Raw genomic sequence first — 12,975 nt, forward strand, 5'->3', positions numbered from 1 at the left:
TTTTATTCAATTTGTAAATGAGTTGTGTCCCATTATTAGAGTCATAAAACTTGAAAACGAGGCTCGTGTATCAGCGGCTCCTTTGAAGTTTGCACTTTTTGTGTTGATAGTGTGTTTGACGGATGGATAAAATGTAGTGCATTTGTGAAATAAAAATTTTTTTGTGTGTGTTAAAGAAATGCGATTTCTTTCAGGGTATTTACTGGTTATTGTGATTGGATTTATTTTTTCGGAAATAGAATGTAGTAGAATTAGTAAGTATTAATTGTCAAATTAATTGATGGGTAATTGATTTATTGATCGCGAAATCTCATTATATTACATGGAGTGTATGACATTAGTAAAGCCATGACTCACAATGTTGGAGTGGAGTTTTTCATCTATCTAAATTAATAATTTGTTTCTTATTTTAATTTTTATTTATTTAGAATAATACAGCTGCATCCTGACATTAATATTAATCTAATTTCAATATTTTTAGGTATTAAAATATAGAAAAATTATAATTACTATTGAATTGTATATGTTAATGTCACATAACATGATTGGAAAAACCCACCCCTTCAAAGACAGGACCTCAATAATCCAAATAATGGGGTTTTTAGGGACATTACTTAAATATGCTGTCCATCACAGAGGGATGACAACAATAAAATATCAGATCATGAAATAAGATAAGCTATCCAAATAAGATTAATGAGTGAGGTTAAGACCACAGAATACTGTTGTAACAGTCTCAGGAAAAATGTGCAGCCTTGACCGGGACTCGAACCTTGGACCTTCCGCTTACCGTGCCAAAGCTCTACCAATTGAGCTACAGAACTGCTACACACTTTCTCTCTTATTGCGAGACATTGGCACTCCTAGCCAATGTCTGCCGCAGACTGTTAACCGGATTCAGATGCACACCCCAGCCAAACTGCCTTGCCCGGCATGGGCTCCAAGGGTGAACATCTCGGTAGAACCTCCAAATGAACAGTCTGCTGAAGGAAAAATGTGCAGCCTTGACCGGGACTCGAACCTCGGAATTATGGCTTACCGTGCCGTGCTCTACCAATCAGCTACCGAGGCCGCCCGATATGAGAAACGCTACATTGTTGTAGGATCTACTTTATAAAAGTTCAGGTGAAAGTTTGTCTTCATCATCTCATCTTCAGTAATCCTTTACTCCAGAAGAGTATACTAGCAATAGAAATACTGAGAAATTTTTTGACAGGTGATATGTTCATTTAAAAAAATATTAGCTTGAAAAATTGGTAAAAGTGGATGGCGGAATGAATCAGGCAATGCTATAGGGTATCAGTCTGGAGGTGGTCAGAGCAGTTTACACAAATTATCCCCATTTTTTCAGGAAGTTGTATCGCCAGTGAGTGAGTGAAGGGATGGAGAGGTATTGTTCTGTTGTATTCAATTTACATGATATATTGAAGGGTTTGCCAGACCCTAACCCTTATGATGCTGGACACAACTGATTCTGCCTTTGCGACCAGTGTAGATCATGATCAGCCTGCACATCCATGCAGTCTGATCATGATCTGCACTGTTGCCATTCAGTCAGTATTTTTTCAGTAAGCACCCCTTTTAACAGTTAATGTTACTGTCCAAATTGAAAGATGGACAAGTTCATTACAGAAATTTAGCAAGAAGTTAAGGGTTAAGCCATCATTACTGGAGAAATATTTGCACATGTATGGAAGAAGCTGTTGAAAGGCTGTATACAAATAACATTTGTGTACGCATATGTGAGTGCTTAAAAGGGCAGTCAGCCTAGAAAATCTGGACATGTCTTCTCATTTTTCAGCTCAAACTAAAAGTTTCTTTAAGTGCTTCTTTTATGGCTGTGAATAAAGAAGAAATACAATTCTAAAACAGAATTTTTTAGAGAGACGAAAATTATAAGATTTTCTAACAATAGATACAATGTACTTTAATTTTAATTAACGTTCAGATTACAAAATGGAGACTCCAAGGTGCAAAATGATGGCAATTATGAAAGTCATATCAATAACTTGAATAAGGGCTTTGAAAAGCCTGGCAAGATAAAATCTATCTATTATTGCAGTTATTATATTATAATAAAAATCTCATAATCATTGATACTGGAAAATATCTAAAGGCAAAATGTGTCTAATTACTTAATTGACACCATTAAAGTGTTAAAGGCAGAAAAGCTGATAATTGGAAGTAAATTAAACACATTATTTATTCCTTTATTTCTATTATTTCTTCAGTTAGTTCCTTTATAGTATGATTTAGTAAGATGAATGATAAAAAGAAAAAAAATGTAGGTATCATTGATATTATTATCAGTGATCTAGGAATTGCATAATTGGCTATTGACTATTAGTTCAGCAATTATCAGATCATCTAACATCTGAGGTAAGAAATTAGGAAACTTGATAACAATAATTTGCCTGATAAATAATGTGTGCTTAGGTAGATATAACAGGTTGTTTCCGTTTGGAATACTTTAAGGTTGAGAATACCTGAAATAAGTGTTGTAAATTATTGAACTTGTATGACATCATAAAACAAACAATTTACATTTTAAACTTTTTAAAAAGAAATACATTTTGTAACTGATTTAGGAATGGGTTTAATGAAGGGCTGTGGACGGGGATTTCCCCCTGCATTAAATGGTTGGAAGCCACGGCTACTTTTCCTGTGGCAAAAAGTTCTAAATATGCAGACAAGTAGACACTTCTACTTTGCAAATTCAGCTGTCTGCTGTTAATGAAACCCCTGTTTAGGAAACTCTTTATTAATTTATAAAGAAAGGCTTAATATAGTTATGGAATCAAAAATTAATTGATATTTTAATTAAAGATTTAATAGCATTAATTGCTTATTGCAAGGACCATTACACAGACTGATTTTTTTTTTATCTCAAAGTTTGTATAAATATATATTCTAACCGAACCCAATTTATTTAAGTTTTAACTTTTACACGAAGAAGGTTGAATCTGTGTGTTATTTTGCAACACACGCACAGTTTGTATATGACACAATAATTACGCCATAGCATCAGATGTCATAGCAGCGCATGTAAAAGAAAACCGCACAGAACAGGCAAATGTTTGGTGAATTATCTTTAAAGATGTAGACAATAATCCATGATAATGTATTAGAGTCAAAATGATATATATTTCATTTAGAGATTTGCTCTTTAGCATGTTTATTAGTAAAATCATTGTTTTTCATTCAGATCTGTGCATATATTAAATCACTTAGGCTGCACCATCATATATAATTCATTCACATCTGAACTCCAAACAATGATTTTACTCAATGACAAATCATTAAATTTATGAGATATTATATTATTTCATAAATAATATAGACAGCAGCAGCAGCAACTTGTGTTATACAGGCATGGAGATGTTGGGCTTATCTGATACAAGGATCTAGTGATGTTGGTCCTATGAAGTTTGCCCTAGGGTGATTGTTATGCAAGTGAATTACTTTTGCATCATGTTTGTCTTTCGGTTATCAAGTTTGTCTGGCATGAACATCTGATATAAATATATATGTAGATTGCTAGGTTTTGCAGACCAACCAATGCAATTTTTGTAGAACAATACTTACAAAAAAGACTGGAATATCCAGATTTTGTTGAATTTGTTTTATTGCATGACATTTTTTGTGTTGTAGAGACGCATATTGACAGTTATGATATTGTAGACATTGAAAATTATACTTTTTTATCAAAACCTAGAGGTCAAAATTACAAACGCAAATCAGGTGGCATAGGGTTATATGTAAAAGAGCCAATTGCAAAATTTATACATGTTATACCAAATGATAATGAGTATATCCTTTGGATTAATGTCGACAAACAGCTTTTATTAATGAATGAAAATTTAATTTTAGGTGTGATATATCTCCCTCCTGAAAATTCACGCTTCATTAATGACTACGATTTGAATCTTTTTGAAAATGAAATTATTTCTAAATGTAGCCAGAATAAATATGTCATGTTGGCCGGTGATGTTAACGGCAGAATAGCTCAAATGAATGATTATATACCATCTGACACGTATCTGAATGATATCTTTGAAATTGACCAGGACTCTATCATGCACTTTGATAAATACGTTATTTTAGAAAATTTGTCTATACCCCTTACCCGCACCTCCAAGGATAAGAAAACAAATACGCATGGTTTATTAGTCATAGATTTATGTCGGAATAATAATCTTTTTATTGCAAACGGGAGGCTTGGAAAAGACAGCAACATAGGTGCTTTTACATTTAGAGATAAGTCAGTGATAGATTACCTAATTGCAAGCGCAGAATGTTACGAATTCCTATCCGAATTTGAAATAAACGAAACGGATGCGCTTTTTTCCGACGGTCACAGTGCGCTTTACTGGTCTCTTAAATGTGAACAAAGCTTACCAAGTTTTAACGGCTCCGGTCCTCAAGTAGCCAAAAAGCCGATTTGGCGAGATAACCTCAAGGACGAATTTGTTAAAAATATTAACTCAGGTCACTTAAATTCCATATTAAACACATTAAACTTACCGCAGACAGAGCTATCAATTGAACACGTTACTGATGAAATACAGCTTTTGTTCGAAAACTCTGCAAGTTGTTCTTTCCCTGAAGTTAACCGATCTCGTGTAAGAAATAGTTACTCCATAAGAAATAACAAGCCGTGGTTTGGAACAAAATGTAATAAGGCTAGGAAAAATTATCATGATGCTAAATCAAACTATCGCAATAACCGTTCCGCTAATAGCAAGCTTAGGCTAAAGAACGCCAGCAAAGAATATAAAAGAACAATGAATTATTTCATTAACAAGTACAAGATTGAAAAAGCGAATAAGCTCAGAAATATGCATTCTAAAAGCCCTAAGCAATACTGGCAATTTCTGAAAAGCTTAAAACCCAAAACCAATAACACAGAACATCCGTCCATAAATGAGTTTTATGACCACTTTAAAAGTATTAACACGAAGCCAAGTGTAGACATTGATGAAGATGAACTACTAGATGATCCAAACTTTATAATGATTCAAACTTGTTTCTTAACATGCCTATCACGGATCTTGAAATAATTAAATGCATAGATAATTTGAACAATGGAAAAGCGTCTTGCCCGACAGACAATATCTTAAATGAATATATCAAAGCCACAAAATCGTTACTTCTCCCTGTGTATAACCGTCTCTTTAATAGCATACTCGATACGGGTATCATTCCGAAATCTTGGTCACAAGGCATGATCATTCCTATATACAAAAATAAAGGTAACCCCACGGACTGCGGCTCTTATAGACCGATTACCATCCTATCATGTCTCGGGAAATTATTTACTTCCATTCTAAATCGCAGACTTACTAGCTATATCGAGGACTTTAACTTACTCGATGAAAATCAGGCAGGTTTTAGGAGCGGATACTCCTGCTCTGATCATATATTTACTTTACATGCACTGATTGAAATTATTAAGAAAAAGAAGCAAAAACTGTTCTGTTCGTTCATAGATTTCTCACAATGCTTCGATAAGATCTGGCGGTTTGGTCTCTGGCACAAACTACTGCAAACGTCTGTAAATGGCAAATTTTTTCAGGTAATTTTCAACATGTATCAAAATATAAAGTCCTGTGTGGTGCACAATAACACACAGTCTCCATTTTTTCTATCTGAAATCGGGGTTCGTCAGGGTGAAAACCTAAGCCCCATCCTGTTTTCCCTTTATTTGAATGATTTGCGAAGTTATTTAGAAACACATAATGTCCAAGGCATAAGTCTCAGTGACCCAATCAGTGGGGAAACCTGGCTTAAACTTTTACTTTTGCTTTATGCCGACGACACTGTAATATTATCTAATAACCAATATGACTTTCAAAATAGTTTAAATGCTTTTTATAATTATTGTAGCCAATGGAAATTGGAGGTAAACAAAAGAAAAACTAAGATAATTGTTTTTGGCTCTCGAAATAATTCTAATTTTATCTTTAAACTAGGGGACGAAGAAATTGAAATAACGGACAATTACCACTATCTGGGGGTAACCTTTTCCAGTAATGGATCTTTCCTGAGAGCCAGAAAACACGTAGCTCAACAAGCCAGCAAAGCCATGTATCTTTTATTTACAAAAACCCAAAATGCTCACCTGCCAGTAGACTTAACTATCAAACTTTACCACCACACGGTTCTACCTATTCTTACCTACGGATCCGAAATTTATGGGTTCGAAAATATTAATTTGCTAGAAAAAATAAATAATGATTTTCTTAGAAAAATATCGAATGCTAGGAAAAGTACTCCAATGTACATGTTATATGGAGAAACTGGGACGTTCCCAGTTTCAATATCTATAAAATTCAAGATGATATCCTTCTGGACAAGATTGCTACTAGGAAAAGAAAATAAGATTTCATTTTTGATGTATAAATATATGCTTAACCAAAATGACGTTAGTTTTAAATGGATCTCTAAAATCAAAGAAATTCTGGATTCGGTTGGAAGGTCAGACTTATGGCTTAATCAAGATGTAGCACTAAATAAAAGTACACCAAAAAGAATAAACCAAACTCTCGTCGACCAGTTCAAACAACACTGGCATAGCCAAATGCAGCTTTCAACAAAAGGTCTGTTTTACAATAGCTTTAAACATTGCCATGAATACGAAAATTATTTCAATGTACTAAGTAGGAAAGATTATCTAACGCTTCTTAAATTTCGCACCAGCAACCACAGATTTCCAGTTGAAACAGGCCGTTATGATGGAACCCCATTTCAGGAACGTATATGCCCACTGTGCAGTAATAACTCCGTCGGAAATGAACGACATTATCTACTCAGTTGCGAATTCTTTAGGCAAGAAAGAAATAGATACCTGCGCGATTCGAATATTCAGGATAGCGATCTTTCATTTCGACAAATTATACAGTCAACAGACGCAAATTCGCTAGTGCATCTCTGCTCTTTTCTACGAATTATTATTTCTAAGTTTTGATATTGCCTCCCAGTTGCAGATACGCAAATAACCTTCCTTTTTTCTCAAGTTAGTAACTAAAATACAAAACACTTAAGACAGTAAATATATATGACCTACAAACCTCATAGAGTAAATCCGAGCACGTGTAACCTATCCGTAATTCGCTGTTATTGATCCATATAAGCAAACTCTTATTTTTGTCTAAATATAGAATGACAGGTCATTAAAGCCTAATCACATACTCCCACGCTTTACTTTAAATCATTGCGACGTATTATGTAGTTCCTACTGAACTTATATATTTCGTAATCTCCCTTGTGTGTGTGTGTGTGTGTGTGTGTGTATTACTGTGTTTTTGTCAATTAACTAAACATCTTTTTTTCCATATTTGTTCTTTAGAAGTTGTTATTAAACGTGAGTTTATCATGTATTTGTGTTAAAGGAGTAAATGAGTTCCCCCTCAATACATATATACATGTATTTGTTAACAATTGATTGCACTCTTTTTTTTTTTTTTGCAGGTTACTACCGGAACTAGTTTTGGCTTTATTCAAATTTATTTGTATATCCTCATGTAGTATTATATAATACCTTGGGTGAATAAAGTTATCTGTCTGTCTGTCTGTCTGACTTATTTTCTTCAGCATATTGCAAGTGTAGAAACTGCTCGGTATCGTATTAAGGTGATTCTACACATTTGATTATCCAGAAATGATGACATATATAATGCATGGTAGCCATTATGATTATATGAGTAGGATAAATGTTGCCTTGAATCTGTTATGTCCTGTATACTTAGTGTTAAACTTGCAGCGTTACAACCTTTTAAGGTTAATGTTGACAGTAAATGGGTTTTGATGTAAAATAATTTAAAATTATAACAATCATCATAAACATGAAATAAGCAACAGTATAATGACTTCAATTAATATTTGGCAAATTATTGAAAAATTTAAGCACACTGAGTTATAATTGAAAGCAGGTAAATCTGCTTGTGTGAAAAGTTTCCTTAAAGTCTAGTAATTTAGTTTACAGTATGGAACTTTTTATGTCTCGGAAATGTCATCAAAAGTGCTAGCTTCCCATAGAAGTCCATCCTGAAAATGGATTGAAGGACCAATATTATGAAATATCAAGCACACAATGTTTCCTTTGGATACAGTGAAAAATATTATTCAATAAAATTCTACATTGTAGAACAATATTTGATTCAGATGTGCAGAATAACCTTAAATTAAATATTATATCTAGAACTTTCACTTGCTGGAGATAGGGGTGGGGGTAGGGAGGGGGTGGGGGAGGGGGAAGTTGCCAGTATCTGTTTGAAACAGAACCAGGGTGAACCGAAATACAGCAAGTACCTTTTAATACAGTTCTTTTCACAAGACATCGAAGAGCAAGTTTTAGAACTTCATATTTTCTGTGATGAATGGTTTCTATGGTTATTCCATGTTTTGTTACTTTTACCACATGTGTTTTGTGAGTTATTGAAAGCTTTGATGTTTTTTCTTCAGTGCTTAAAGCTCTGAGTTTTCCCTTTTTTCCTCCATGTGCACCAGTAATAACCCAAGTGCAGTAGTAATTAATTCCGAGTTAGTAATTATCTAGGGTTTATACCTGTAATTTTGTGTGATATAAATTAATGGAAGGTTTGTTTAGGATAATAATGTAGTAAGAGATGAATCATTCTTTGTCAGACTGAACAAAAAAATTGTAATAAAAATTCAGTGGCATGGGTTTAAATATTAACTTCTTTAAAAGTTACAACCATGTCTTCAGACCTTTTGAAGACATATATTTTTTTCAGGGCTCTGACATGTTTGAAAAGGTAAGATATGAAAAAGTAAATTTGATTCAGTCAGTAAGTTTTAGGCAAAATTAAACAGTAATGTGTTATGCGAATAAAGTCAGTTCAGGGCTTGACGTTAACTCTGTGGACCATTCGCCCATAGGGTAACTTCAACAATATTTTACTTGCCATGCAAAACCCAGTTTTAGGTTGCTCAAATGTAGGATGGTGATGTGACTAGATATTGCAATGCAGTAAAGCAACACAAGCAGTAGAAAATAATTTTCTTAGAAGTATTTTCTGGAGATCTTTAATTTCACTTGCCCAATGGGCAACTCAGTATGATTTTTTGCCTGCCTGTACTACACTTTTTCCTGCCCTGGGCAATAGGGCAGTCCATACAGGCAAGCCCTGCATTTGGTGTTACCTGTGGAACAGTGGGACTATAGCAATAGGAAAGGGCTTCATGTTTCATGGCCTGACCCTAGAATCTTCTAGGATCCTGGTAATTAATGTATCTGTAAATATATATAGTATTTACCAAATTTTATTGAAAAAGATAAAATGTCCAAAAAGCTGAAAAGAATTGAATATATGTACATTGTACAGAAGAAAAATGTCATGCTTTTGAATGTATATTGCAGTGTAGGAATACATTAATGATATGATTCTAGCAGCTGACATGTGAAATCCCTTATCAATCTCTCTGATTGCTCTTAAAAAAATAATTCTGTTTGCATGGACTCCTTGACACTAATGACAGTTTTCTTATTACCCACTCTCCCCCACCCCCCCCAGAAAAAAAAAAACAAAAAAAACAAGACCAGAAGCAGCAGACCAGACCAGAAGCAGCAGTCGTCATCTGTCTACAGAATACATGTGTGTGACATTTTATAACTGTCATTAGGCTAATTACCTGTATCTGGAACTGTTGCTTCAACACTGATCTGTATAATATTGATCTACAGATCCCTGTAATGCTAAAACTCCACAAGGTTACTCCACTAATTGTTTTCTTGACAGATTTATAGATTGTTGAGTCAATGGGTGAGTTTTGTCAGAAGCCTGTTACATTTTGTTTCCTGGCTTCTAAAGCCCTTCTCTATAGCAGCCAATAAATCAATCTTAAGTATTGAAATTGACACCAGCTGTGTATCTGATCCATTAAATGCAAACAGTATTAAAGAAATATCCAAATACTGATTTCCTGGTTATAACAAAAGATTTGATCTTATATCCTGCAGAGTGCCAGAAAAGTGAACAATTTGTTATTTCGTTGATCAGGTATTAAAGTAATATTTATTGTGAAATCGGATAATACAGTAAGCCAATGGCGGACGAGAAGTGGGGAGCAAATTTAAAAGCATCTTCAAGAGTTACATGTCATTTTATGGCAGTTCCTTTGTTTGAACATTTCCTATTTTTCCTGTTGGTTGTAAGTGTATAATAATCACTGGAGAATCCGACAAAATACTAAACAAACATTACCATCATGCCATCTGAAGTGAATCAATACCATTAAAACCATTGATCTCTGTCTTAAATCATGCAAGAGATGATAAGCTGATTTTTTCCCAGCTGAATCCCCCAGGGATTTTGTTGTCTTTTGTAAGGCATTGGGAACTTTGAAATATTTTCAGATCGTATTTTATGTTATGATCAAATTGAAGATCTGTTGCATGTTCACACTTCATTTCATTGATTGAAATAGATCTTTCCATGCAAGTACATGTATATTCATAAAACACACAAGCCATCACAATGGTGCAAATCTATAATTCTTTTTAAGCTCGACTTTTCGAAGAAAAAGTAGAGCTAATATGGCACTTGCTCCAGTGTTGGTGTCATAATCGGCGTTGCCATTGTTTAAAGTTATTGATAAAGTCAAATATCTCTGTTACTATCAAGGTTTTTGACTTTTAAAATAGTTATTTACTATCAAAGTCTACACCAGGAGAAATAATCCCCATAACTCTTATTTGAAATTTGACAGAGTTATGCCCCTTTTTAACTTAGAATTTTCTGGTTCAAGTTTTATAATGTTTTTACTGGCAAAGCTCTAATATTCTGAGTCAAGCAATGAGAAAAGTTGAGTGTGCTGTCTTATGGACAGGCAGGACTGCTCTTGTTTATTTTCTTTTTCAGAGCTTATATATACTAATGCACCTGGTACCATAGAGCTCAGTTTGTTAATGCAAGTTTTATCAAGTGACATATTTAATTTCTATTTTTCAGAACGTGATGTAGGGAGATTAATGCAAGAATACCCTTTCAACCGGTTCCTGTTGAGGACGGTTCCCAAACCATTCCAGATAGTTTTTGTGAAGCTTGTGAAGAAACATAGCCTGGAACCAGCCTCTACAAGAGTACGCAAAATTGGACATGTAAGTTCAGACCTTTAAACATGTACCCAATCAGTTCCAGAAACAGTGCTGTCAAATATGTTATAAATAATGCTGCAGTCACATAAATTAATGCAAATGTGTACAAATACTGCAGAACCTTTGCAAGCATAACATAAATTTAAATCCAGTGTAAACTGTAATTGTATTATGTGAATATATCATGTAGATAATTATCATGAGAAGTTACAAAAACAATTTCTTTCTGTTACACTACAGTTAGTGCAGGGCTTGACTAATTCTTTGAAAGCAAGTTTTCCTGCAGGACAAACTGCCAAGAAGTTTCGCTTTTCCTGCTGCAGTTTGTACTCGGCCTGCAATCTACTGAATTTTTTTTTTATCCACTGTTTGTATTACCGCTTTGGGAATTGAACCTGGACTGCCACAGCAATAAAGAACTTTTATGCTGCCATTACCAATACCACTATTGAGGATTTTGTGTTTAATGCATGTTCAATTATAAATATTTATAATCAAGGCAGTTTATATTACAAACGCTTTTCGAGTTTCATTGTAAAAATTAGTAATAACAATTTTCCATAACATAACGATAGTCTGTCAGTATAATTAAGTTTTAAAGCATTCTTTAGAAATATAGCACTAATTTCCAGATATCTAAAAACAATTCTTTATTTGTTGTCGTACGATCTGGAGGCCGGTGCCTTTAAGGTAATGGACCTGTAATAACAATTGGCAATGTCTGTGCGATTACGTAAATTCTGTATGCGATTTCGGTATCCTCGGGCCATAAGGGAAAATTATTTCTTATATCAACCAGAGAATGCCAAAATATGGAGAATACATAAACTAACGGAAAAATAATTGTCAATTTTCATGATGGGTCCAATACCTTAAGTTTCTTAGTTATCATTACAATCAGTAAAGTCTCTGTTTTCAGGGAATGTATGAGCACTTACAGCAAGTGACGCTACAGATCATTATAGACAAGAAAAAACACAAGCTGAAACTGGAGAGAAATGAGTAAGTAAGAACATTCTGAATACCATTACTTAGTAATCTCCGCACAGGAATATTGACAAGCAGTTGTCTCTGCTTCCAAGAAAATCATACGTGTGACCATAAATACCATGTGATCATAAAATGGTGACATGCTTGACAGTACCACTAAATAAAACTTGTGCCATAACATACAGATTAATACAGATACACAATAATGCTACACTCTTTTATCCATTTAGGGTTGCTATAAGTGATTGTCAACCTAAATTTAAAATACTTTCAAGTTAGTCTGTTATTTACCTTTTAAGTAGTTCTCCCCACAATTCCTGAAAAAGTAGTAACTCTATTTTTCAGCTTGTGACTCATATTAGAAATTTTTTTATAATAATTAATTATTGAGATATAAACTTTGCACAACAAAATTCAGAAATAACAAAAAATAACTGCTGAAATTCAGCCCAATTTATATGTGATAGCTTTGTCTACTGGAGCAATACTGTGTATCATTCTTTGAGTACCAGTTATGGATAAATTCACTTTTCCTTGTATAAATTTATGAAAACAGCTTGGTCCATCATAATACCATGAAATCATAAATATTCGTGGGGGACTGATTTTCATGGATTTCGTGGTTAAGTCAATCCATGAAATTTAATCACAACAAAGAAGTAAAATTTCCATTCATTTTATGATCAAAAGTTGAAATCTGCGAATTCATATCCCCAGGAAATTGCCATTTAGACCAAAACCACGAAATTTCATGCCCACGAAATTAAATGATTTTACAGTATTATATAGTTGAACCTGTATCTTGTTGCATTGATTTTAAAATAATTTGTTGTTGAACCTCAATGTTTGGAGCGCCGGCCATGTCT

At 33.9% G+C, this 12,975-nt stretch overlaps 1 protein-coding gene across 3 annotated transcripts in view; it reads left to right on the forward strand.

Moving 5' to 3' along the window:
* Positions 1–94: 94 nt before the first annotated feature.
* LOC123531184 (disintegrin and metalloproteinase domain-containing protein unc-71-like) overlaps positions 95–12,975 on the forward strand; it is a 74,385-nt gene continuing 61,504 nt past the window's right edge. For all 3 annotated transcript variants that reach the window (XM_053517896.1, XM_053517897.1, XM_053517898.1), the window contains exons 1-3: positions 95–254; positions 10,974–11,122; positions 12,039–12,121. In XM_053517896.1, coding sequence (XP_053373871.1) covers positions 179–254; positions 10,974–11,122; positions 12,039–12,121 — 308 coding nt within the window. In that variant the 5' untranslated portion in view covers positions 95–178. The remainder of the gene's footprint in view (positions 255–10,973; positions 11,123–12,038; positions 12,122–12,975) is intronic.

The sequence above is a fragment of the Mercenaria mercenaria genome, chromosome 11 (assembly GCF_021730395.1).
Source record: "Mercenaria mercenaria strain notata chromosome 11, MADL_Memer_1, whole genome shotgun sequence".
Classification (NCBI taxonomy): domain Eukaryota; kingdom Metazoa; phylum Mollusca; class Bivalvia; order Venerida; family Veneridae; genus Mercenaria; species Mercenaria mercenaria.